The 25,619-nt window shown below is 43.4% G+C and overlaps 3 protein-coding genes across 4 annotated transcripts; 1 reads left to right on the top strand and 2 right to left on the bottom strand.

Annotated features, from left to right (window-relative positions):
* Window positions 1-833: 833 nt before the first annotated feature.
* Window positions 834-4,009, bottom strand: LOC105221254 (uncharacterized). The gene is made up of 3 exons (XM_011198070.3): window positions 3,566-4,009; window positions 2,554-2,681; window positions 834-2,083 (listed from the first exon to the last, which is right to left on the bottom strand). The coding sequence occupies exons 1-3, from the start codon at window positions 3,606-3,608 to the stop codon at window positions 1,472-1,474; spliced, it is 783 nt and encodes a 260-aa protein (XP_011196372.1). The 5' UTR covers window positions 3,609-4,009; the 3' UTR covers window positions 834-1,471.
* A 394-nt stretch (window positions 4,010-4,403) lies between these two features.
* On the top strand, window positions 4,404-7,514 carry LOC105221253 (peptide-N(4)-(N-acetyl-beta-glucosaminyl)asparagine amidase). Of its 2 annotated transcripts, none has more exons than XM_011198067.3 (8): window positions 4,404-5,268; window positions 5,334-5,470; window positions 5,565-6,077; window positions 6,136-6,458; window positions 6,523-6,607; window positions 6,675-6,771; window positions 6,836-6,955; window positions 7,018-7,514. In XM_011198067.3, exons 1-8 carry the CDS (start codon window positions 4,803-4,805, stop codon window positions 7,305-7,307), a joined length of 2,031 nt encoding a protein of 676 aa, XP_011196369.2. In that variant the 5' UTR covers window positions 4,404-4,802; the 3' UTR covers window positions 7,308-7,514. The 2 variants fall into 2 exon arrangements, with proteins under 2 accessions (XP_011196369.2, XP_011196371.2); XM_011198069.3 differs by having other exon boundaries at window positions 4,405-5,268; window positions 5,337-5,470.
* Window positions 7,515-7,659: 145 nt separating this feature from the next.
* LOC105221252 (midasin) lies at window positions 7,660-25,610 on the bottom strand. Its single transcript, XM_011198066.3, has 14 exons — window positions 25,323-25,610; window positions 25,030-25,256; window positions 24,013-24,964; window positions 23,789-23,952; window positions 18,372-23,730; window positions 18,142-18,307; window positions 16,242-18,076; window positions 9,637-16,179; window positions 9,449-9,575; window positions 8,918-9,386; window positions 8,737-8,842; window positions 8,063-8,668; window positions 7,913-7,990; window positions 7,660-7,846 (listed from the first exon to the last, which is right to left on the bottom strand). Exons 1-14 carry the CDS (start codon window positions 25,437-25,439, stop codon window positions 7,667-7,669), a joined length of 16,929 nt encoding a protein of 5,642 aa, XP_011196368.2. The 5' UTR covers window positions 25,440-25,610; the 3' UTR covers window positions 7,660-7,666.
* Between the last annotated feature and the right edge of the window lie 9 nt (window positions 25,611-25,619).

The following is a 25,619-nucleotide window of genomic DNA, read 5'->3' as shown; positions in this document are numbered from 1 at the left end:
GAAAAAAATTATACAAACTTTTCAGTCTGTTGTGGTTGTTGTTGTAACGATTATCTATCCCTGCCGGAAAGGAAAGCATAAATCTAGTTGTCGTCGAGGTCATCGAACAGGAGGCCCAGGAAACGTGCTGTTTCGAAAGGGTTGGACCAAAGGGAAAGGGGTGTTAGATGAGTAGGGTTCGTTGGGCATGCAAAAAGGTGATTAGTGTCATGCTCGGACTCATTGCATTCAGCCTGTCTTTTAGTACTGCATTTGTATGCCATAACCTTTAAATTGAAATTGCTCTATTTTTTTCAAATTCCTTTGTTTTTATTTGGAAAATATAAGAATATACATATGTAAATATTATAATAAATACATATATATATGGACAGTGGTAAATTTATTTCATTTGACAATAAATCTCGGTGTCAATAAACAACAAATCAAAAGATATCAGAAAATACATTTCACTTTGTTCAATCAAGTTACAGCCAATATTTGCCTATTTGTTATTATAAAGCGTATAATTATTAATAAGTTTTCCTTAAAACAACACAATTATACTCCACGTCTTCTTATGAAAATTAGTTTAAAATACTTCAAAAACTCAATAGAAAAATTAAAATTAATGTTACTCTCCCTCAAGCTGGAATTTATACAACTTTCGCTATGACTAAATAAAAAAAGAATTCTTGTAATGTTTATATTTATTTATTATATTTGGCTTCTTCTTCCATATAAGTACTGGCATTAGCTATTTACCAAACATTACTTATTGAATTCTTTGTTCATACAAATGTTAGAATAGAACGTCTTTGATCTGCGTCTCTTTTCTTTGCGACGTTGGTTAGTGTTTTTGTTTTTTACAATATATACTTTGTTGTTGTTGTCATTTTGTACATGTGTTTGTTTTGATTATGTTATTGTTTTGTTAAACATTTTCATTTTCGTAAAGCTAAAGTAACAAAAGCGTCTCAATGCCTTCAGTAAGCGAATGTTTACTGCTTGAACTGCAATTCCTCAAATTACGGTATATTTTTGTACAAAAATAAATTACACTTTAGAAACAATTGGTTTTGAATACAAAAAAAGAAAGATCATCACGCAAAATGTGCTCGTACGAATGCGCTTATATTTAATATCAGTACAAAAGTAGGCAGTAGCGCAACTTATTCACTAAGCTTTAGTCGATTGTTACTGCGTTCACGTCGACTACCACCACCTACCAGCGGCTTGCGGAGCGTGCTGCTTAATATTTACAGGTATATTGTAGAATTAATCTAATTAACATTATAATTGCTTTCAGTTTTACGCGATTTGAAACGATTGTTTTTTTTTTATTTTCACATTTTGCACACTTAAAATTAATATTCGTACTCAGCAATTATATAAATGAGTAAATCACTTTTCCATTGTTAATTGTTAGCCCCTTCGAAAGCTACACGCCGTTATTTGCGATATTTACTTATAACTGGCTTTAATATCTGCTTTACCAACAGCAGCTAGACGATTCCTCTTCACCGAAAGCAATGTGTCCAATGCTCCAGGAAGGTGTCTCAAGCCTGCCCACGCCCGTCACCTTGCGCTCATCATCGCCGTCCACCGGAATGCCGACGTGTACGTAAGGCAAACGAAAGGCTGCATTGTCATTTTTGGCCGACAGCGCTGCATAGGTATGACTCAAGGCGGTATTGTTGTTCGTGTACGCTGATATCGAGTCGCACGAATTGAATTGGCGCAGCGAATGACTTTTGCCCTCGTCCGCCAAACGCACCAGGCCCAGCGCGGTGGAGAGGAATACCTGTTCGAGCCCCTGGTCCGTTTCGGCTGATGCCTCAAAGTATGTAGCGCCAATGGACGAGGCAAACAAGTAGGCCTCGTCGTGCGTAACCGTGCGCTGCGCCAGCAAATCCAGCTTGTTGCCGACAAGTGTGAGTATCATAGGCTCCTGCACATGACGATGCAGCTCCTGTATCCACGATTTGATGTCAACAAATGTCTTGTGTTGTGTTAAATCGAAAACTAAAATAGCTGCATTGGCGTTGCGATAGTACATAGGGGCGACGGCTTTAAAGCGCTCCTGCCCAGCTGTATCCCAGATCTGTAATAATTAAAGAAATGAATGTACTATAGAATGCCTAAAATTCTTTGATTTTTTAATTATTTTAAAATAAGAAATAATTTACAAAAACGAAAGAATGTATGAAGTCATCGTCGCATTTGATAAATACATATGCACATGTAGATGATGCATCATGTGGAAAGCTATTCCACAAGGCGAAATATCTACAAACAAATGTTGTTGCTTTGTTAGCTTATTGCTTTACGATAAATAAAAAAAATCACCAAACCTTAGATTAAGCGAATGCTCAACAAATACAATAATTGTTGTTGATTGTTTCAAGCATTCACAATTTTAATCTTTGTGGAATGAAATGGAATGGAAAATGTAAACATTCTCGGCAAATGAATGCGATAACTAAACCAATGCTACACTTCTAGATTTACATATATTTTATGATTTTTATGATAACGAAGATGTTGATGAACTACTAAATACGTTGTACTTACTTGTAATTTAATTTTCACATCGTCTAAGAGCACTTTGCATGTAAAAAAGGAAGCAGCTATCGTCGGACCAATATCCTTATGTAATGTGTTTTTTATATATTTTGTAACCAAATGTGTTTTGCCAACTCCTTGCAAATAGAAGAGAAAATATTAAAAATTGTTAGAGTTGTAAATTTAATATTTAATTTATAGGGACAACATAATAGACACAGACTCATTTATGCTAATAAACTACAATCACAACACAATAAATTTACATTTTATTTAACACGCGCGAATAAAAACACAATTTACTGCGATATCCATATTTGTGGATATACATATGTATATCACATGCACATATTTAATGGTGATTTTTCTGAAACATTACTCATAACTTACTGCACTCAACACATTTAAAGTCTTCAGCCGTTTCAGTGTTTTTTCGTTTCTAAAATATCAATTGTTATCAGAAAATACTGTAAACTAATAATATAGTACATCAGCGAAAGGGGATTGATTGTACGTGTACGTGCAGTTTTTTCTATAACAAAGACCGGTGCATAAGTAAGTAAAGTAGAATGACTGATAAGTTGGTGAAGCATCAAAGTACAAAACTGATGTGTATTGCCTATTGTAGTTGTTTTCTATATTAGCACAAGCGTATTATTTTATCTGCTTTAATTTAAAAATAGAAATAAAATAGAGAATTCTACATCAACACTATGTTTTCTTTTATGTAGGTATGTAATAGTATAAATATAATAAGCATAGCGCTTATTATTTAGGGCAACGCATGGGGACTGTGAAATGACAAATGGAATAATATGCTTCTTCAGGTGGTTGTAGCGCTCAATCATATGTATGTACGTATTTATATGTAAATACGCACTGATATTTTATTCTCGAACCGTGTTTATCAAATTCTCTGCTCCCTTTTTAAGCACTATCATCAAGGTTATATCAAAAAGGTGGATCAGTAGAATAATACCACAGAAGTTTTCGTTACAAAATGAATCATAATATATATTACCTCGTGAACCCAGCACCACTACTTTGCCTTCAATTCCACGCATTTTTCATGAGCGTTGCTCTGCAGTTAGGATATTTTGATTCCACCAGCGACGAATTGCTTACTTTACTAACTCTTTTTTCATTAACAATATACAAATACGTTCAAAGTTGAATATTTCGCTGCTTGTAGTTAAGAATCTATTTACCGCCTTCTATTATTTTGTTTCCTCAACTTTTCCTGAATCCGTCCTTGAAAATATAATTTATTTAGACAATCACATTGCTTCGTAACTATGAGAGTTTCTTGAATTATATTTAAAACTTTTTCTAATAAACTTCAGTCGATTAACTAAACTTTAAATATTTAATAAATCCGAAAATTAAGTCTTTACTTTAATACGACATAACTTTGTTAGCGAAGAGCAAAAAAAATTATAATCATAACAAACATTTTGTGCTGTCACTTTTCTCTAGCATTCGTTATTTATGCCCTTCTGGTCTTACGTTTTTATCGCTGCCATCCGCAAAGAATATTTTTGAAGGCTTATTTCACCTTCAATAATATTGAGCTCAATAAAATTTATTGACGATTTAAAAGCGATTAGTTGCAGAATATATATATTAAAAATGAATAATTAGTAGATTTTATTAATTTACGACTTTGTGTAAGCTTTTGCTGACTACGAAAAAACTGCTTTAGAAAATATATTGATAATGTCAGAACTATAGTAATGTGAAACACACATTTGGTTAGTTTTCTCAACATTATCATTTTGATTTTTTGTATAAATCGTATTGTATTTTCAATAAAGCTTAAATATTTTTAAAACATCGGAATTCACGTATTTTTTTAATTTGGAAAGTAATTATTCCGTACGACAGCACCGCCTCACCGCAGTAATCAATAAACAGCGAACAAAACAAAAAACAGCTGATCTTTATCGGCAGTTGCTTCCCGTCAGTTCGCAGTTCATAAGTATAGAGTATTATTCATTTATTGTTGTATTACTTTGTCTGGCTGTAAATCCATAATCAAAAACGTAACAATTGCGCTGGTTGCTAATTGCGACGCTTAAAAAATATATTATATTTGTTTAAATTAAATTGCAAAATTAGAGAGCGTAGTTGAGAGTGTAAATACAGAAAAACAACGCAATTGGGGAGCTGCTATTAACTGACTCACTCTTCATCGGTCGCTGTCTGCCTTCACATTTCTCCATCCCAAACGTAGCCGCCACCACGTAGCAAAACAACAAATGTCTGAAGTGAATTTCGACTGTATACGCTCAATCGAACCCAATGCAGCAAACAACACACCCGTTGCCGTCTCAGCATCTACCTCCAACACATCCTCAACTGCAATTACCTCATCCACCAACAGCAATAGCTCGGCTAACCAAACCCAACGGTCGCAATCATTTGAAAATTCCACAGATGCTTATCTCGAAGCGACTCGCATTTTAATCGTTTTAATTGAAAATGTACTTAAAGAGCCGACAAATTCAAAATATCGCACCATACGTCTCGAGAATAAAACAATTAAAGAGAAACTGCTCTCGGTGGCAGGCATTGCGCAGTTGCTTGATGCAATTGGATTCGAACGCAACGCCACAGAATATACGCTGTCCCAGAACGTACCACTGAAACGCATTCAACAGTATCGAGACGTTTTGCAAGAAAGGCGTGAATCCTGGCTGAAAAGCAACACACAAACAATTAAAAGTAATGTATATTTTATAAACGTTCATATATTTTTATTATAAACGTGCATATTTTTTTTTTATCAGCAGCAGTGCGGGAAACCCCAAAAGTGAGTGGCAACAATATGGCCTCATTAGCAAATGTACAAAGGCAAAGTGAACCATTGCGGCCAATTATCACGTCAATCCCTTATCAGCAGCGCATTACGTTTCCACGTGTGTTGGTTAGTAGCTTATCACTTTCAATATTCGATTTAAATTTGGTATTAGTTTTTAAGCTTATCTACATAAAATGTTTGTTTCTTTTTTTGACGCCAGCAAACAAACAATGCTTTTCTACAGTCATTGGAACTGCAATCGGACGCCGTTATGCAGTATGAGGATGAGAAGCTCTTAGCAGCTGGACGTGCGCTCATCCCCATAGATGAGTTAACACAGAAAGCGAGTGAGAAGCTAATTGCTTTCCAGGAACAAATCGTTGCCGGTGAATGCAAAGAAAAAGAGCCATGCATAAGAGATCTGCTAGTGGTGGAATTGTGCAATTGGTTCAACACTGAGTTCTTCGAATGGGTCAACCATATGCCTTGTCGCGTCTGTGGTAGTGAAGAAAGTAAGCTACAGCGTACACAAACCGAAGGCGATCTTCGCGTTGAGGTGAGCTACTGTTGTGGACAAGAAACCAAATTTTACCGTTACAATGATGTGGCACAGCTATTGGTATCGCGTAAAGGACGCTGTGGTGAATATGCAAATTGCTTTACATTTCTCTGTCGCTGCTTGGAATACGATGCACGACTTGTATTATCGCGGTTCGATCATGTATGGACAGAGGTATTAAGAAATTTATATAATCGAAATCTGAAATTTGCATGATTTACGCTATTTACAGGTATATTCAGAGAGCCAAGCGCGTTGGCTGCATGTAGACCCCTCCGACAATGTGGTGGACTCTCCGCTAATGTATCAACATGGCTGGAAGCGACCCATCGACTATGTGCTCGCATACTCTTGTGACGATATGCAGGATGTAACCTGGCGTTATGTCAATAACCATAAACAGACGTTAAAGACGCGTCATCTATGTGGTGAAAATGAATTGATTGCCACTATTATAGCCATACGCAAGAAGCGTCAGGCAGGACTCAGTGCCGAACGCATCAAAACACTGAGTCAACGTGCAATGTTGGAGCTCTTCGAACTGGCAGTGCAGCGGTAAATACAACAACTCACAAACTGTATTGGCATAAAACATTTGCATTTGTTTTTATTGTTTTAGAGAACCAACAGAGGGCGAACTCAAGGGCCGCAGCTCGGGCAGCTTGGCTTGGCGTCAGTCGCGTGGCGAACATAAATTTAACAATGTGAGAGAGAATTATAATGCTGTGTATTTAACTATAAGTGTATCGATTTGCGTTTTGTGCTTTTCAGGTATTTGTTTTCACCCCCACCGAAGCTGATGTGGCCGCCAAGCAGTTTAATATGCGTTACAGCTGTGCGAAAGATATCTATGAGCGATATCTTAAAGGTAAATACTTTAAATGCTTACTATCATACATATCGAGTGCTCTTCTAATTGTAATACATCTTAGTTGGTACTACTGAGACAACGTATAAGACCTATAAGACTTGGCAAAGTGCTCAATTTTCATCCAGAAACATTTTTCGCAAAGTAGAGCGCGATTGGAAAATGGCTTATTTGGCACGCGAAGGTGTGTACTCATTATTTACATATATATTCTTTCAAGTATTAAGCATATGCTTTGCATTGCAGAAGGTGCTGAGGAAGGTGAAATCGTTTGGAAATTCGACTTTAGTAATGCTGGTTTGAAAATCAAATCGTATGATTTGCGTTTCGAGCGCAAAACCTTTGGCGAAGGCCAAATCGAAGTGAATGTGTCAACGGATGAGGGTAGTGCGAACATTATTGGTGCCTCAGTATTTGAAATAAAAGCTGTATTATCGGGCGGTAAAGGCGATGTCGCATGGCAGCACGCTCAGCTGTTCAGACAAAGTCTAAATCAAAATGAAAGTCTATTCGATTTACAAATTAACTTCGTATAAACTCCATATATTTGTGTGCAAGAAATCGTTATATTTTAGTGTAATAATAATAATATTATGTGTATTATGATTCCTAATCAAACAAAACAAAAAAGAAATTCTTAAATTGTGCAACATAAATACTTGTATGTGTATTGCAAAGCATATTAACGACAAAGTTTTAAATGAAAACATAAATATATATTTCTATTTGATACAAACTGAAAATCATAACCTCAATTCATTATTTTTTTCCACTTATTCAAAAAACTTAAAATAATTATATAATTCATAATATTTTCAGAAATAAAATTATATGCGTAAACTCCAATTAATACGCAGTTAGATAACTGTATTTGCTAAACTATAATGTGACTGTCTCACATTTCACTGTTCACCAGTTCGAACCATTGGCGCATAGCCTCGCTCAGCACCAACGGCAGCTGATTCAAATCGCGCACGATCACATAATAGGGGAATGGGAAGTCCTCCAAGTAGGATTTGATATTGATGCGTTTGTCAGGAAGCATTTCCATAGTTTGTATGTCAAGTATAGAGTCCTGGAATTGTGTATAAAATGATGAAGTGAGCAATGTAAGCTATATACACAAAAACAGTAAACAAACCTTATTTTCAGGATTATCAATTATAATATAAACCAAGAAAATACGCTGCAGACGCGCTAACTTGATGGCATTTCGCACCTAAAAAATAAAAAAATATAATTAAAAATTATTTGTGTCTTTTTACTTGTGGTGTGTAGTAAAGAGACATACCTTAAGGCGTCCCTCACTGAAGATGTTGCGTCCATCGCTCAACACAAGCAAGAGATTTTCGAAGAGTCCATTATCGGTGCCCAGTGCCGCCTCCTCTGTGTTTGCGGTGCGCACGAAGTCGAGCAATTCGGCAATTTTCGTCTTATCCTGTGCAAAGTTCAACGCATTCACCAATTTCGGCCCATCGAATTGCTCTGTGTGGTTGAGTATGATTTGTGGTGACTCGCCGAAGGACACGATGCTCAAGCGACCGCTCTCCAGCAACGTTAGCGCTTGCGACACCAGCGAGATTGCTTCGAGTGTCAGTGTTTTGGAATTGTTGTGGTGCATCGACTTGGAGTCGTCGATGGCGATGGTGATTTTGTAGTCGCGTTGTGCCGCCTTTGTGCGTCGCAGCCATATTTTATCCTTGCGGAACTGTGACGCAATGTAGGGAATGATTTTCTTCATATTGATGCGTCGTCCTGTGCGGTAGTCGCCCTTTAGACGCGTGCATTTAGTGGGTTCTAAGATGAGTCGCAGCTGCTCACACAATTCGCGCGCGTTCTGCGCCATACGATTCGATATGGTTTGCCAGTTCTCGTAGTCCTCATGTACTGGCAGCGACTAGTGGGGGATTTTCAACATAAATTAAGATCAACATTCCATTTGCTTTGGCAAAAAGTTGAACTTACTGTTTTAGTAGCGGTTAGTTGCTCATGGTACGTCCTGCGCATTTCCAGCAACTCAGCTGTGCTCAACTCTTCGCTGCGTGTTAGGTTCTCCAGCAGTATCTCTTTACTGAAATTTGGACATTTAAACGGATATTAGAAACATAGAAATAAGAATATTTTTATAACGCTTTCAGGTACGCACTTGCAGTGTGCCGTTGTGTCGTCACTTCGCGTCACCGTCATCGTGGGCACGACTTCGCCTTCGACTTCCATTTCCATATTCTCCTCTATGCGTTCTTTGCTGCGCTCTGACTTTGATGGTTTGTCCGATTTCTGATCGAACTTCTCCGCACTCATCTCTTCGAGATTTTGCTCGTCATCGTTCGGCTTATCAGTCTCCTCTTCCTCGTCTAAAGCCTCATTATTCTCTGCATCTTCGTTTGCAGCGTCTTCTTTCTCCTCATCTTCTTGATGCTTAACCTTCTTCGACTGCTCTTCTGTGGCATTGTCCAGCGTTGTCTTATCGCTGTTCTTGGGCTCTTTTACGTGCTGAAATTCTTCTGCATCTGCTTCTTTGTCATCTTCATGCTCACCATCCTCCTGCTGCTGTTGTTGCTCTTTCATTTTATCGATTGTCTTCAACTGTTTCAGTTTGTTTTTCTCCGCCTCACCTAGGGATAAGAAATTATTTTATTAACAAATTGTTCATCGCAAAGTTCGTGCCCTGTATTACCTAGTGTACGTTCTTCATCAGTTTTGCCCTGTTTGCGTTTCTCTTGCGGTTTTTGCTCTTTTGTGCTCTCGTCCTGTGCCACTTGCTCTTTAGTATCAGCAACGCCTTGGTGGCCACCATCATTTGTCTGTAAGAACGTTGAAAATTTGAAATAGGAATTCCCTTTCTAAAAATTTGCTTATATGTACGTCATTCTCTGCCTGACCCACGCCGTCTTTCTCTTCGCCAGTCTCCTGTTCATCCATCTTTTGATCCTGCTTCACATCTTGGTCATTTTCGTTTTGCACTTGATCCGGAGTGCCGTCATTTTCGGTTTCTGGCACTGATTGCACATTATCCTCTTTACTCATTTTATCTTTGGACTGTTCATATTCCTCCGGCTTCTCCGCACGTGCTTCCTCATTTTCTTCTTGTTTTTCATCTGGAGCAGTTTCGGGCTCCGGTTCGCCACGTGTCTGTGTGTCTGGTTCAGCGTCTTCTTCCTCTTTAGCATCTTCTTCTTGTTTGTCTTCATCGCCTTTCTCCTCCTTACGCAGCTCTACGTCAGCATCACCGTCTTCTGAGTCACTATCGTCTGATTTGTTTTCATTGTCATCTCCGTTTTCTTCTTTCGCCTCATCTTCTTTTGGCTGCTCTTCTGTTATTTCCATGTTCTCTTTCATTGTATCAATGTCAAAGGGGTTTTCCTCGCCATCGCGCTGGTCATCACCGTCCTCTTGGTCATTATCCATATTCATATCACCCAGATCCATTTCTTCTGCTTCTGGCGGTTCTTCTAATTCATTATGGTACGGGTTGGGTTGGTCTTCATCCACCTCAGGTTCCTTCATATTGTCGATATCTTTCTCTTGTTGTTTGCGTTTATCATCTTTTGTCTCATTGGCCGCATCTAAACCTTCATTTTCTTGTTCATTTTCATTGGCAGCGTCATTCTTCGTATCGAGATCGTTGTGAGTGTCCTTTTCGTCTTTTGTACCCTTTCCTTGATCTTCTTCCAGTTCATTGTCTTCCTCCTCCTCTTCTTTCTGCTCTTCGTCATCGCCCCAAATTTGATCGTCCAGCTTATCAGCCTCCGGACCAGCCTCACCCATTTCTTTGTCCAATTCATCGTCATCTTCCGACTCACCGCTATCGTCGTCTTCAGGTTTCTCCAAATCTTGTGCATTGGCATCAAAGTCTTCACTTACATCGATGCTTTTGTCCTGCTTGCAGTCCTCTGGCTGTTTGCCTTCTTCCTCCTTACGGTCTTCGGGACGTTTCGCATCATCCAACTGATCTTCCGACTCAATTTTGTCTGAGGCATCTTTTTCTCCAGTGCCGTCCTCCAAGCCAAAGCCTTCGCCGTCTTTTTGATCCTTAGCCTGACCCTCCTCATCTTGCATTAGATCGGGTGGTACGCAGAATCCCTTACTGCCGATCTCCACAAACACTGTCAGCATGACTGAAAGCATCTTCGCAGAAACCTTGTGCGCGCCCAGCTGCTGGAAAAGATAGTAGTCGGCCAACAAATAGTACTGCTCCAGTATTGGCATAAGTGTGGTGAGTTTGCGTGCGTATGTCAATTTCGACTGAGTCGGAGCTGCATGTTTCAACGTGACCAGCACATTTGACAGCTGCTCTACAATATTGATGATATTCAGTGCCTGCCAGTCAGACTCAAGCGCCGCATGCAATTGCTCCTTTAAATGTTTGTCCTGCAACTCGAGCTCATTGCGTGATTTGTTGGGTGACAACGACTCCCCGTTCGTTTCGCTGGCTGCCTGTGTGTATTTCTTATAAAGTTTCTGCAGGGACAGTAGAACATCATGTAGTATGTGTTCCAGCACAGCGTCCAAGTTTTCCAAATCTGTGGGCGCATTGCCGTTCGTGGACGCAGAGACACGATTGTTGCACGATTCAACGAAAGCGAGCAACTCCACGATCGGTTTCGCAGCGGGCAAAGATTCGTTTGAGGCGATTCTTAAGCTGTTCACAATTTGATCCAGTGTGTGGTGCAGTTTCTCATGCGTAGCGCGGTAAGCTGTTACTTTTTCTACGTTGAGGAACTCCTTGTCATGGTTGAGCATGTCGGCGAGTGTGGACTTTGCGGTTTTGAGCACCTCCTGACAGTTGCTCGTGATTGTTGTGTAGAACGGAGAGTTCTGCAACAAGTGGTTTTCATTTTTCGTCAGCACCGAATGCTCTACGGTAGCACTAGATGGCGCGCATGTCAAAAGCAAGATGAACTGCTCCATCACGTAACGCATGCGGGAGATAGACTCACGCAACGACAGATAGGTGTCACGAGCAGCACTGAATGCAAGCCCCTCCACAGCCTTCGTCGAACTGTCAATGCAACAAACGTCGTAGATCTCTTTAATGTGCTGAATCAGCACATCCAAGTCGAAAATTTGCTTGCTGGTGTTTGCGAGTCGACGTCGCTGGCTTTGCACTAGAAGAAACATGTCGACCGCAAAGCCTTTGATGCGCTCAATGTTGGGTGGACCAAGCTCGGAGGGTGGAGCCAGCATAATGTTCTGCAGCAACTTCAGCTTGAACTCACATTTTGCATAGTAGCGATCGAGATTCTCGTTCAGGTGCAGCACGTTGGTGTGCAAGCGCTTATCGGTGCGTGCGCCGAGCATTGTTTTGATGCAGAACGGCGGCAATGTGAACTCGGTGAAATCGGTACGCAAGGACAGCTCCATTAGGCCTGCCTTGAAGCTAAGACCGAGTTGCGTGAGCGTCTTGAATAGATCAGTTAGTCCCTTGCGCTTCTGTTGCAATATTTGTTTGGCCTCCAGCAGCTGCTTCGGACGTTCTTTAGTACGGTCCACGCTGAGCGCGCGCAACTCATCACAACGCTCCAGCTGCACACAGAGCACGCTATCCAATGCAATTATGAGTCTCGAGAAGTTCGCGTTGCTCACCGTCTCTTTGACAACGTTGCGCGATGTCTTGAAGAGACGTCCAACCTTATTTAGAAGCATTTGCTCGGTATTTTCATTGGCTAGATCGGTGCCAGCCACGTCTTCACTCACAGCATATTTGTCCGCGAGCTTTTGTGCTGCTATGAAATTCTTAACTTCCACCAAGTAATATTTGATACGGGTATCGTAGCGCAGTTCTCGTCCCTTATCATTTTCGAAATTGTAATCCTTAACTGTGGCATCCTTCGGCTGGAAGACTGGTGTGATCTTTTGCTGCAATTGTTGTTGATATTCCTTGAGGAACTTATTGAGATTACGATGCACGCGAGCCACATTATTACGCATGCTGAAGTATGACAAGTCCTTGTTGTAACTTTCGATCTTAACCAACTCCTTCAGCTTCTTCTCGATAGGCACGCGCATGCTGAGCGCTGTCTCCTCGATCTCCTGCGCGAACTGCGCAAAATAGATTTGCAGATTGCGCAAACCGGCTATCAGCGCTCGGCAATCTTCGCCAAATGTGTCGCTGCAGTCCACTGACAAATGCTCAACGTTGTGCAAATACAGTTCGAACGCTTGCAAGAGTTGTAGACGCACTTGGAAGTCGCCGTAATTGGCCGACTCGACAAACTGGCGCAGTATGCGTACAATATCGCCGACATTCACTTTGGACTTCTGCTCCACTTCGGAATCGTCGAGCACCTCGCCGTCGCCGAAACGCTTTTCGGTGTTTCTGATGTCGGTGAAAGAGCTGTTCAGCTCGCGCTCGCGCAAATACTCCTGCAGCAGCTGGTAGATGAAGAACCAGTACTTGTGCGTGTTTGACTCGATTTTCTCCTTCGTTTCATTAAGACAATTGCGCCAGCATTGCAGCTCGAGCTTCATCCAGCGCTGCACATACTCCGCCACACCGACCTCCTGCTGGCGCATGTGGTTGCCCTTGTGGGCCACTTCGTTCCACTGCGCGAGCTTCTGCCGCAACAACTGGAAGCCGGTATTGAAGCGCACAACTGGCGCCGTAGCGGGCAGCGTGCGTATCCTCTCGATCACGCGCTTGATGTCTATCAAGCTGGCATGCTCCGGATACAAGGCGAGTTGCTCGTCGGTGTGGGACTCAATGTCCTTCAGCAAATCCATGCAGCCCATTATTTCCGGTATATTGGCGTCCTTGTAGTAATTGTAGCTACGCGTCTTTCGCGACAGCAGCGGCGTTGCGTCCGCATTGATTAGTTGTTGCTGCTGCAACGCTAATGCGAAAATGCAGCTGTTATACGCGGCCTCAGTCATCCAGTCGTTTAAGCCGCGCTTGTAATGGGTATATAACGGCACAAATGCTTGCATGCGCGCCTGGAAGGGTTCAACAAAGTCCAATTGCTGTGTGGCGCCAGCCGCAGTGCGTTTGTGATAGTAGACACGCGTGTAGTTTTCCATGAGTTCGATGAAATGAGTCGCCAAGAACGAGTAATCCTCATCGCGTATCACTTGTGTCTTTTGCGTCTTCAAATTCGCCTTCTTGTCGAGCTTCACCACTTTCTCTAATGTGGCTTCGACCAGAAAATCGCCAAAGTCCTCCTCGACATTTGTGGGGAAATGTGCCTCGATCTCTTGCAGCTCCAGCAGTTCCTCGTCTTCCTCGGCGCATTTCGTCTTGTTCACGTAGAGACTCTCCTCTTCTGCTTTTTGGGCGCGTCTGCGCTCCTCTTCAGCCTGCCATATTTGATTCGACACATTGAAAATATAGTCCAACTCGCTAAAGATGCCTTCATTTATGTGCGCTGAAATCGCAATCGTGTTATGCAACTCGACTAGCTTGGCTTTGAGCAACCCGAAGTAGCTGTGTTCGCTATTTGGCAGCTGTTTGATCATGCTATTTATAAACGACCGTTGCTTGAGTAAAGCATGTGTTCCCGCCTTTGCTTCACCTTCCATTAGTTGATGAGCGGCCGGGAACTCAGCAATATTGGCCAAAGCGTGTGAAAGTCGGTCATTGACGTTCAAATTTGTGTACACCTTCGCGCCCTCCAATTGCGAAATGTTGCTGCACGCTTGAGTAAGCACCACTTTTAGGCCCTCAAAGCCGAAACGCAAGTGGTCAATGGAATACTGCAGCGGCTGTATGAAGTCCTGGTAGTGATCCATGTACGCTTTCAGAGTGTGATTGAGGAAGCGCTGAGAGTTGGTGATCCACAAATTGAGTTTATTCAGCACTTCCGTGGTGTTGCTGAGTATCTGCCCCGCTGAGTTGGCATGGAATTCGCCGGAGAGTTGCATCCACGATTTTTGCGCGCTCTGTATGAGCAACAACAGCGCTTGTGGCGAACAGTTAGTTTTGAGGTAGTGCGATATGTCATCCACGAGCTTGCTGTAGAGGCACTCCTGCGGGCGCAACGCCAGTTTTTGCGCGAACTTCTGTTGTTTGACTTGCAGCAGCTTCAGGCGCTCCTCGAAAGCGTCGTAGATTTCACTGCCGAAGTGCTGATATTTCATAACAATGCGCATAAAATCGTACACCGTCGTCATGGTGGTTAGACAATTTATATCCTCCACCACGTAGGCGTTCTTTAGGCGATTCTTTTCGACCGGATCGATTAGCGGCGTGAATGTGAGCAAACAGATTTCGACAGCGCCCACAAGACTGCTCAGCAATGACGCGTTGTATTGCATTGACTGATATTGATGAGCGTCTTCAGCACGGTTGATACTCAAGCTGTCGGCATGAGCAACTGTCAGTGACTGCACCAATTTCTGGAAGCTCTCATTGTATTCGCTGAAGTTCTCATTTTCCAAACTCTCACACAACTGCTTCACATAGGCAACCTCACGCAGCAGTTTCTGTGCGCTGTTCTGCGCCTCCAGCAAATTGTTCACTGAAATGTTATGCTGTGGGGTCAGCATATTGCTGTTTTGCCAGAGCAGTTGCTGCAACTGCTTCAATGTCGCCTGCCATTCGCTCAGTTCGTTGAGTGGCACTGGACGCAGGCTGCCGTTCTCTTGGAACACCAGCGAGAGGAACACGTTCAGAAAACTGCAGCCATCGTATGTGTAGGCACAATCAATATCCTCCGTTACGCGCAGCACATTTGTCGAAGATTCGCGTGTGGCTAGATTCATGAGCTGCATGTTATTGACCGCATTACGCAGGTGGGCGTGGTAGGAATTGAAGAATTTGTAACCGCCATTTAAGTACGACAACAACTGCTTGAAGTCCTCAACACTCGTCATAGACGACAAGTGTTTCAACAGCTGCCTCCACACTTCTTCGAAGCGCTTGTATAATCCCGAGTTATATACTTTTATGAGATGCCATGTGGTGCTACTTAGTGAAGAAATCTCATCGCAGTAAAACTCGCTGATTTCCATGCCAGACGCGTCGCTGCCACTGCCGAGGCGACACAACGCTTTGGCCAGGTAAAACTCGCGTAGCGCAAGCAAACGAATCTCAAACTCCTTCGGTTGTCGGGTCACCTCCAGCTCTTCCTGTGAGCGAACCGCACTTTGTAGCGCATCGATTGCAGTCTGTAGTTCGTCTAAACCCTCATAGGTGCAGTTGCTGCTTTCAGTTGTGTTTTTGGTAAACTCCAGCAAAGCGGACTGCAGCGCTTCGGGTATTTGGGCGCAGTGTGTTGATTGCAAATTAATCTGTTTCACATTGGAGTTGACACGCTGCTCCAAGCATTTGTTAACAATAGCGCGTGCACGTCTAGCAAAGTCCGACTTCTGCGCAAGGAACTTCTTGAGCACCAGTTCTGTTGTATAACTGCCATAAGAGGGCACCACAACCAGCAATTGGTCCAGCAGTCGAGTCAGCTTGTGAAATTGGATCTAAAAAAGAGGATACAAGTTAAAAATTCGCCAATTGCAGATAACGGAAGCAAAGACGTTACCTGTTCTTCTTGATAGAAAGGCGGGAAATATGTGAGTTGTTTGCTGTAGACTTTACGCAACAAATTGAGCGGTTGTTTTATGCTCACTATGTAGTTATTTACTTGCTGCAGGCTGTTGTTGTAATCGGCATTTAATTGGCAGTAATTTGGCAGCATCTTGGTAAGTAATTGTAGCAGATTCTTCTCCAGCCACTTGAAATGCAAAACCAACTGATCCATTAGACGCCGGTTCAGTTCCTTCTGCACTACCAATTTATGCTGGGATATGCTCAGCAAGCGGTTATACCACAAATATGCCGTTATTATCGCCGAAAATGTCTCCACGTCAATGTGCGCGTAGTCCAATGAAGCGCTCAGCACTTCGCGCAGACTCGTTATGAAAACGGAGAGATTCTGCAGCAACACGTTGTCGTAACGATCGGCTACCCGGTCCGCGGCAACAGCTTGCGAATAGGTGAGTGCATCTGCGTCACTGATGTTTGTGACGTGGGACTGCGGCACAGGCAGTAGCAACAGATTGGCGACCAGCTGAGCGCTCAAGCAGAAGCTCTTGTGATTCTTCACATCCGCTGGTTGGCTGGCATATGAGCGTATGCGCGCGAATAGTTTGTTGTTCCACGGCAGCTCATTTAGGGAGGATTCGAAGTGCGCGCTAATATGCTTAATGCAGCCATATAAAGACTTCGATAAACCTTGCAGAGCTGGGTGCGCGCTCAGCACTTTCTCCAAATACAAATAACGCAATTCAACATCGTTCACGGCGCTGCATTCGTATAACATGTAAATGCAATATTTGATTATTTGCTGGCGATCAACTGTGGTCAAGTCCATCTTGTCGAACTCGGCAAACACATCTGCGAGCGCCGTTTGCGCGCGCTCATCATAACGGAGTAGACTACGCAACGGCGCAGTTTGCAGCTTGATCAAGGAGAGCGCATGCAACTCATCGCTATGCAGCACAATGTCGCGCAGACGATCTTCGTCCACAGTCGCTGCCGGCGCAAGCAAGCCGAATCGTTTGGTTTCGTCCAAAACAATCTCGCGCAGCTGATTCTGATAATACGCTAGACCAAAGCCCATGAGATCGGTATTCGCCGAGTACACGTATACTTCCATGCCGCTCACGTAGATAGCCCGTTCCATGTCATAGCCAATGCGCGCATACGATGCGGCGAGAAATGCAAACTGTGTGAGATGAGTGATGTTGTAGTTGTTGATTTCCGTCGATTGCATTAAGCGTGTGTGTACGTTGAGTATGCAATTGATCGCCACTATGCCGCGCACGCCGTTCTTATAGACAATCAAACGCATGTCGTCCGTGCTGTAGGTGTCCTTCGCTATCGCCAGCTCTACACAACGATTTCGCATGGCGCGCGACAATTCACCGTTTTTGGGATCGATTGTGAGGAAAGCACGGAAGTTATGCGCCTTTTCAACGATTTCAGCGCTTTCATTAGCCGACACTCCTTTTTCGGATATTAAGAGGTTGCCGTTCGGCTCGAATACTGGATTAAGGCGATCCAAAACTGCGGAGGAGCACAAATTTACGTGCTCCAACAATATGTACTGCCCGAATTTGAGCGATTTGACGATTTTTGAGTCAACCCATTCGAAGGAACCCCCCGTGTTGAGTGTATCAGCGTTGCGCACATGATTTTCCAGTGTGTTTAGCCGATTTTGCTGTTGAGCGAGTGTGTCTTTGTATGCTGGCACACTAGTTGCTGTAGTGCCATCATTTGCGTGTTCCAACAGCGCAGTGATGACTTTATTTAAACGCTGTATACGCTTGCGGAAACTCGCCAGCTCATCCGCCATAGAAGTGGCATTATTTATGGCTGTGAAATGGTGTTCAAGAAATCAGTAAAAGAACAGTTACGAATTTGGACTACGCAATACTTACCTAGTTTAACGTTAGACTCCTTCGAATATGCATTCCAAATATGTAGGAGCTCGGCAGCGGTGCTGTAAGCAGTTGGTTTCCGTTCCAGCAACATGCAACGGAGCTGCGAGGCAAGGACGGCCTCCACACTCTGCGATATCTCCTCCAAATGTCTATTTAAATCGATCTAGAAGTAAAGCAAAATTTGTATTAACTGTGGTCATTTAAACGTTCACCATTCCAAGAATCACCTGTTGGAAACTGCCTGTTACAGAATCGTCTATTGTGTCTGTATTGCACACCTGATTCGACAGCGTGCACAAAAGATCGATCAGCTTCGTCTTGCCGGTGTCGGTTGGTCCGCACAGCAACACCGGCTTCTCCATTCGCACGCACTCCACCATGTTTTTCAGAACCTCGCGCTGAGAGTTTAGCAATATCGGGCATAGATCTTTACCACGCAGTGAGCGCAGCGCCTGAGCGTCGCCACTGCGATCCAGGACAATGTCATTTAAATAGATTTTCTCCGACGTCCAGTAGAGCGAGACATCCTCAGAAATGCTGTTAAGTTGGTCGGCATCGCAAGCGAATACTTTGGCGAAGGCATTGCGTATGTAGCGTTTGTCCTCGTCGCAGCGCATGCGCTGATAGTAAACCAATTTCATGCGCTCATACAGAGTAAGCAAGAAGTTTTCGAAATTCTTACGAAAGAGACCCACGCGTGTTGTGGCTGCTGAGCAGCTATCGGTTTGGAAAATGAATCCGGTCTCTGGATTTACCAGCAAATCGCACCAACGAAGAATGTCACGGAGATTTATTTCAAAAGGCCCACCGCGGTAACCGAACTCTAAGGCCGATATGCCGTTATCGAGTATTTCGGAGAACTGTACAAGACGTTTGGTCACATCCAAGGCGATGGTGGGCGCAGTGTCGCCTACTTCGGTAGCAGGCTCAATATTTGACACATCCTTTGATATTGAATGATAGAAGTCAAATAGATTTGTTTCGGCGTCGATGTTACAATTGGAAAGCAGTTTGGCGAAGCGCGAGCGTAGATTCTCGAAATATTTCTTGTATTTACCGTTCACAACAAAGAGAAGATCTTGGGTAGTGAGTTTGCGTAGGTAGACTTTGTTGAAACGATTCAGGAAAGATTGTGGCAAACCTTTGCGGCCACCGCCTTGTTTGAGTGGATTCTGGCAGGCGAAAACACGCGTCTCTTTGTTCAATGTAAATGTTTTATTCAATTCGGGTATGTAGACCTCACCACGATGATCGAGTATGGCGTTGAGACCCTCCAGCACCGATTGTGGTGCTAAATTCAACTCATCCAACAAAATCCAGGTGTTTTCGGCCTTCAGTGCGGCCAATAATGGACCGTCGCGCCATACAAACACGCCTGCAAATGCAGCTTTGTCCTCTGCGCTGCCTTCTGTTGCAGCAGCGTCCAGGATGTTGTCTTCGGCTGGCAGATCCGTGCCGAAGAGATCAGCTAAATCTGTGTGCTCGCAGAGGTTTATACGCACAATGCGATAGCCAATTGCAGCAGCTATGCTCTCCACAGTCGAAGTCTTGCCGACGCCCGGTGGCCCCTCCAGCAGTATCGGTTTTCGGAGAGAAAGCGCCGAGAGCAGACGAAATAGGTTCTGTTTGGTGGTTGGCGCTTCGAATAAAAAGTTTTGGGTTGCGCCGATATTGGAGCCGCTATTGGTCGATATAAAGAAAGGCTTGATACCGAATTTCTCGGAGGAGTGCACCACTTCCGTGCCGCGTTTTTCTGTCAAATCAGCGAATGTGAACTTTTCATTTAAAATAAGCCCAGCCTCTTTGATGGCGAATTCAACAATCTGCCTTCGGAGCAACTCAACTTTCACCAATGACTCGTGTGGCAGCAGTTCCAAGGCGTCTAAAAATATTGTTTCTAAGCCAAAAATAGCTTTCTCTGCAAATGTTAAGTGCGCATTGCTGGCAATGTAATTCGCCCACGCCAGTATGTCTCGTATGGAGTATCTGAATTTCTCCACCACATCACGCATGTACAGCACCACCTCCACAAGGTAGCTGGCGATTTTCGTAATCTCTTCTTTGCCTGTATTTGAAGCCATTTGTGCGCTTTCCAGCATGCAGTTGCTGGCAATTTGTATTAAATCTTCTTTGGTGTCGGACGGCAAGCACCAGATTTCGGTGAAACGATTGCGCAATGCAGGCGACAATTCCTTTTTGCCGAAATCACCGCCGGGATTCATAGTGGCCAGAAACTGGAAACCCTCTGTCGCCTGTACAACAAAATCTTTTGCGATTTCTGCAGGATTTTCAGACTCACCTACTCCACCCTTCTCGGCTAGCAGCACTGTGCGCTCGGGCTCCAGTATGCAATTCAAACGCTCCAACACTGAGTCTTCAGCCAAGGAGATTTCATCCGCCATGAAGTAGGAGCCCTCTTGCATAGCCAGAATCAATGGTCCATCAGCCCATTCGAAGAGCTTCTTCGCAGTATTACTATCTTCATTCGATTCGCGACATGGTCTCAAGCCACCCAAAAAATCTGCACCCTCGGTGTGCATGTGACAATTGAGTATTCGTAATTGTACGCCACGTATGCTGGCCAGCAGCTGACACACAGTGGTTTTGCCACAGCCGGTGGGGCCGACCAATAGAACGGGTTCGTTGAACTGCAGCGCTTTGGCCGTCAGCACAGCCATGCGAGTCATGTTGCGGGTCCAAACAATATCGGCACGCAGCTTGTACGCTCTTATTGCGGTAATTATATTGCGCGTCACTGCCGAGCAGCCCTCTGTGCTGGACTGTGCGTCGAAGAGACGAGAGAGATCCACGCGCTTGCGGAAGTTTTTGTACAAGGTCTCTTCGATAATTTCGATTTCGATGTCGGTGCGCACTTTGGCGGACAACACCAAGTAACCCTCCTCAACGAGGTGCTGATTCCAGTCATACTGCGAATCGTCCAGTAACTGTTTGTCCGCGAAGGTGTACCGGTTACCCCAGCGGAAGAGATCGCGCAAAGTGAATACATTTTTAGTTGTCGTCTTGCGATTCTTCTGCAGATCGGACATGCACATTACCATCTTTTTGGCATACGATGATGGTATCAAGCAACGCTTCTCTAAAATAATCTCAAGCTCCTCACGTGGTATATCCGAGAAGTGCAGTTCGATAAAACGATTTTTGAAAGCGCGTGACAATGTTTTACGACCACCATACAAACCGGGTGGGTTCTGTGTGGCGAACAACATGAAATTCGGATGCGCCTTGACCAATGTCTGTGTTTCGGGTATGAAGAGCTCGCGATTGTCATCCAGCACACGATTAAGTGCTTCCAAGATGTCGGTGGAAGCCAAGTTCAACTCGTCCAGTATGATCCAATAACCATTGCGCATGGCCTGCACCAGTACGCCCTCCTTGAAGCTCAATTTACCTGTGGCGTCAGCTACATATGTACCAATGTATTCCTGCAGATCGGTGTGTTCGTGGTTGTTGATGCGGAGACAGTGGTTACCACTGCGTCGAGCCACGTAATCGATCAAACTGGTTTTACCCGCACTCGTTGGACCTTGTAACAGCACCGGCAGTTTGCCAATTGAGATGATACGCGCCAAATCGCGTAAATTCTCCTTAACGCTTTTCGTCAGAATATAACTGGCGTACTCTTCAGGCTCTTTGGGGCCTTGCTGTATCCAATAACCTTCGAAATTCAGATAATTTTCACCTGGCTTCGGTATGCTTTGGTTTAAAACAGCTTTTACGTTGCTTAAGAGCGCTTGTTGTATCAGGTGTAGTACCACATTATGCGAAACTGGATCCAACTGCGTAAGGAAGCTCATGCAGAAGCTCTCGTAGAGATTGCGCTCAACCGAGCCGCACAAGTTCTTCGCGCAGATGCGCAACGAGCGACACAGCGTACGCAAGGAAAATACTGGTCGATTGCCAAGACCGTCATTCAACTCGAGCTTCGACAGCAACTTCAGTTTCTTATACAGTTGCACCAAACTTGCAACACTCTTACGTTGAATGCCAGTGGTAGTCAAATAGTCGCTTATTAGCAAAGTTAGATCGGCATCTGTGGTCAATTCATCAACGAAAAATTCGGTGAAACGATTGCGTATGCCCACCGGCAGATCCTTCTTGCCGACATCTGTATTTGGGTTCATGCAAGCGAATATGCGGAAGTCGGGATGTCGCTTTACTGGCGTAAAATCACCGCGCTCCAGCAGCACCACCGAACCATCGGGCTCCAAAATGGTCGACAGACACTCAAGCATCTCGGCCGAGGCTAAATTTATCTCGTCCAATAGTATCCAATCGCCGTTTTTGATACAGTTCACCAGCGAACCCGGGATGAAGGCAAATGAAATGTTTATTGATTTACTCAGTTGCGTGTGCAGTTTAAGCACGTTCACTTTTAGGGTCTGCCAACGTGGTAATAACTCGATTTCCTTTGGCCGCAACTCCTTGCGTTCAGCCTTGCCGAAAACTGAATTAATAATCGTTATCATTAATTTAACTATAACCAAGTGATTGCCTTGATTATAGCAAATCTCCATTTTGTGTAGGAATGTTTGATTTTTGTCAGCGTTGAAGGTGGCGCGGAACAGTGTGTCGAACTCATAGCGCAGTGGCGTCATCACATATGTCAGATCGACCGGTTTGAAACCGCCAATGAGATCGGATACGTCCGACTGATTATTCATGTTGACCACAACCAGCTTGTGATACGTACGTTGAGCCAAGTACTGCACCGAGGATGTTTTACCCACACCGGTTTCACCGACGAGCAGTACGGGTTCGGCATGCGATACGCAAACGGCGATGCGCTCCAAAATGCACGAAGCCATTCTGGTAAAAGAAAATGTGGCATTCTTTGACGCCTGCAGCGAACGCTTTAGAGTAGTGAGTTGATCTTCGTCAGCATCGTTCATCTTTTGTCGCTTAACCGCCTGTGGACCTTCGGCGTCCGTTTCTTGTTCCACTTCATTCACATTGCTGCTCAATTGATCTTCTAATGGTCTCGCATACAGTTCAGTGCGACCAACCTTGATTTTATTGCTGTTCACCAGCACTTCAGGTTTGTAATCATTTGCAAAATATTCACAACGGGACTGAATAATACCCAATTTGGCACCGATACTAGTTATAAGTTTGGTTTTTTCCGGGCCTTGTGGCAGATAAGAGCAGAAAACATCAACGGCATTCTGGAAGACGAAGTAAGCACACTCGACACTAGTCACAGAGAAGACGGGATTTGAGCGCTGGCAGAGCTTGATGAGATCGCGTGTGGACACCAAGCGGCTGGAATTCGGAATAGCAGAGAGCGTTACTTGCTCAAACGGCAAAGCGATGTAGTTTTCGGTGGTGTCTGCTTTATCAGCAGATTCTTGTTGGCGCAAATTATCAGCTGCTGTGTGATCACCGCTGGAGAACGTCAGAAACACATCGACTATGCGGTTGGCTACTGTCGCCAGTTTGGGATAGTTCGTGCTAACCACTTTGCAGAGCTCATTACGTGAGAGTGGTAGAATATTTATTGTGTATAGATATTTCTCTAGTAATGCAAAGAGCGACTTCTGTCCGGCGCTTGTCGATGACTTGTTCGTACTAAATAAAATTTAGGTGTTAAAATATTTCGTTTGCAAATTCAAAGTCTTTTACATACCGTACGGTTACAAATAACTGGAAACCGGGCTCGATTTTGACGCAATCGCGAAAACCAGGCACGCTCAAGTAATTATTCTCCAACAGACTACTCAAAATGGTGTATGTATCCTGTGTGGCCGAGTCCAAATCTTCCAGCAGCAGCCAATAGCCATTCATAACAGCCTGTAATTTTAATGATTTTGTGAAGATTTCGAAATAGATTTTTGTGGATTTTTACGCTACCTGTGTAAGCACACCCGGCAACCATACGAATTCGCCGGGAACATCAGTGCAACGGTATTGACCCAAAAGCATTTTGCTATCGGTCTGATCGCCCAGTTGTATGCGTAAGAAACCATTAGTGTTAATATCATTCGGGTCCAGGCTGTCCAAGTTATTCAGTATGTCAGGACCATGTTTCCTTTTATTTCCGGCTAATACTTTATCGTTTCCGTTTACGATGCCACCGTTATTTTTGGATTGATTTTCCCAATTTTCAAGATTTCTCTGCTCGATTTCACTGGGTTTAGGGTAAATTCGTCCGGTTTTGCGCGCCAAATATTCTACAAGCGTAGTCTTTCCACAACCAACTGGGCCTGACAAGCATATAGCTTTTGCCGAAGCAATACCCAAAGCAATACTACGCAAATTAACTTTGGTCGAATCAACTTGTACAATATTATCGTGCAGACCGTCGTTAGTTGAATAGAATTCATAGTTGTCTTTGTTGAAAATTGGCAAAAGAACACCCTCTACGTCAGTCACTAAATGCGAATTTATATTCAGTGTAATTGTCTTATCTTTGTTGGAGTCTTCAAAAATGGTACTTGTGTTCGTGGTTGGTCGTAAATTTTGTTCTTCGTCAAATTGCAAAAGCGCAGCTGGTGAGAGTTGCGCATTCATAATTTGCAGCTGTGAGGCGCTCATATTTGTCAGTACTGCAACAATGTGATTGCAATAAAGTTGATACAAATCGCTTTGCTTTGCGTCAACGAACTGTTCAAGAAAAACTGACCAATTCCACAGATCTTTAAAAAATACTGGATTCGCACAAAGTAAATGATAGCAACATTTCACGATATCAATTGGAGTTATTTTGGTATTATTCTTAGCGCGTTTGGTGGACGAAGTACCTTCGATCAGTTGTGGGCATTCGAAGGGTGAGGGTTTGTTCCGGAAGTAACTGATGGCGTAGCTATTGAAAAAATTAGTGAGTGAAACACACATCACATGCATATGTATATGTTGAACCATATTTACCGATTTGTGTCGACGGATAGACGCATCATGGTGGCCAAGGCAATACATTTCTTCTGATATGTCTCATAGTTGTTTTCGCCGATGTGCTCATCGTAAGGTATACTGCGTGTGATTAACAACAATAAAACATTTTCGAACGAAGTAGCAATAGCTGCAGTCCAGTTTTCTTCCAATATATGATCACTTAAATATTTGAAAAGGGATTCTACATCTTTTTCATTGGGGTCCTAATAGTAAAACAAAAAAATGAGGTGATTAAGCGGTATGTAAACAATAGATTTGTTTTTGTTTACATTTGTGTTTGAGAACTTCAGCAGCGCCGGGTCGTCATCAGCTGTTTGCTGCGTCGACTGCAAATGCTCGCGCAACTGCGCCACGGAGCGCCGAATTTTGTTTACAGATAATTCCATTGAAAAATACTTGCACTGCAATGTTTTCACTCAAATTTCTTTTGTTTTTATTTTCTAAGGTACTCTTGCACACTTTTATGCACAATTTGTTAATAAATTGCAAATATTATCAATGAAATTCCACTAATTTACACCGCGCACTTAAATGCACACCACTCAGAGCAAAATCAACGAAAACAT

This window comes from Zeugodacus cucurbitae, chromosome 6 (assembly GCF_028554725.1).
Source record: "Zeugodacus cucurbitae isolate PBARC_wt_2022May chromosome 6, idZeuCucr1.2, whole genome shotgun sequence".
Classification (NCBI taxonomy): domain Eukaryota; kingdom Metazoa; phylum Arthropoda; class Insecta; order Diptera; family Tephritidae; genus Zeugodacus; species Zeugodacus cucurbitae.
Note: the sequence above shows the minus strand (reverse complement) of the source record. Positions and strands in the feature narration are given on the sequence as shown.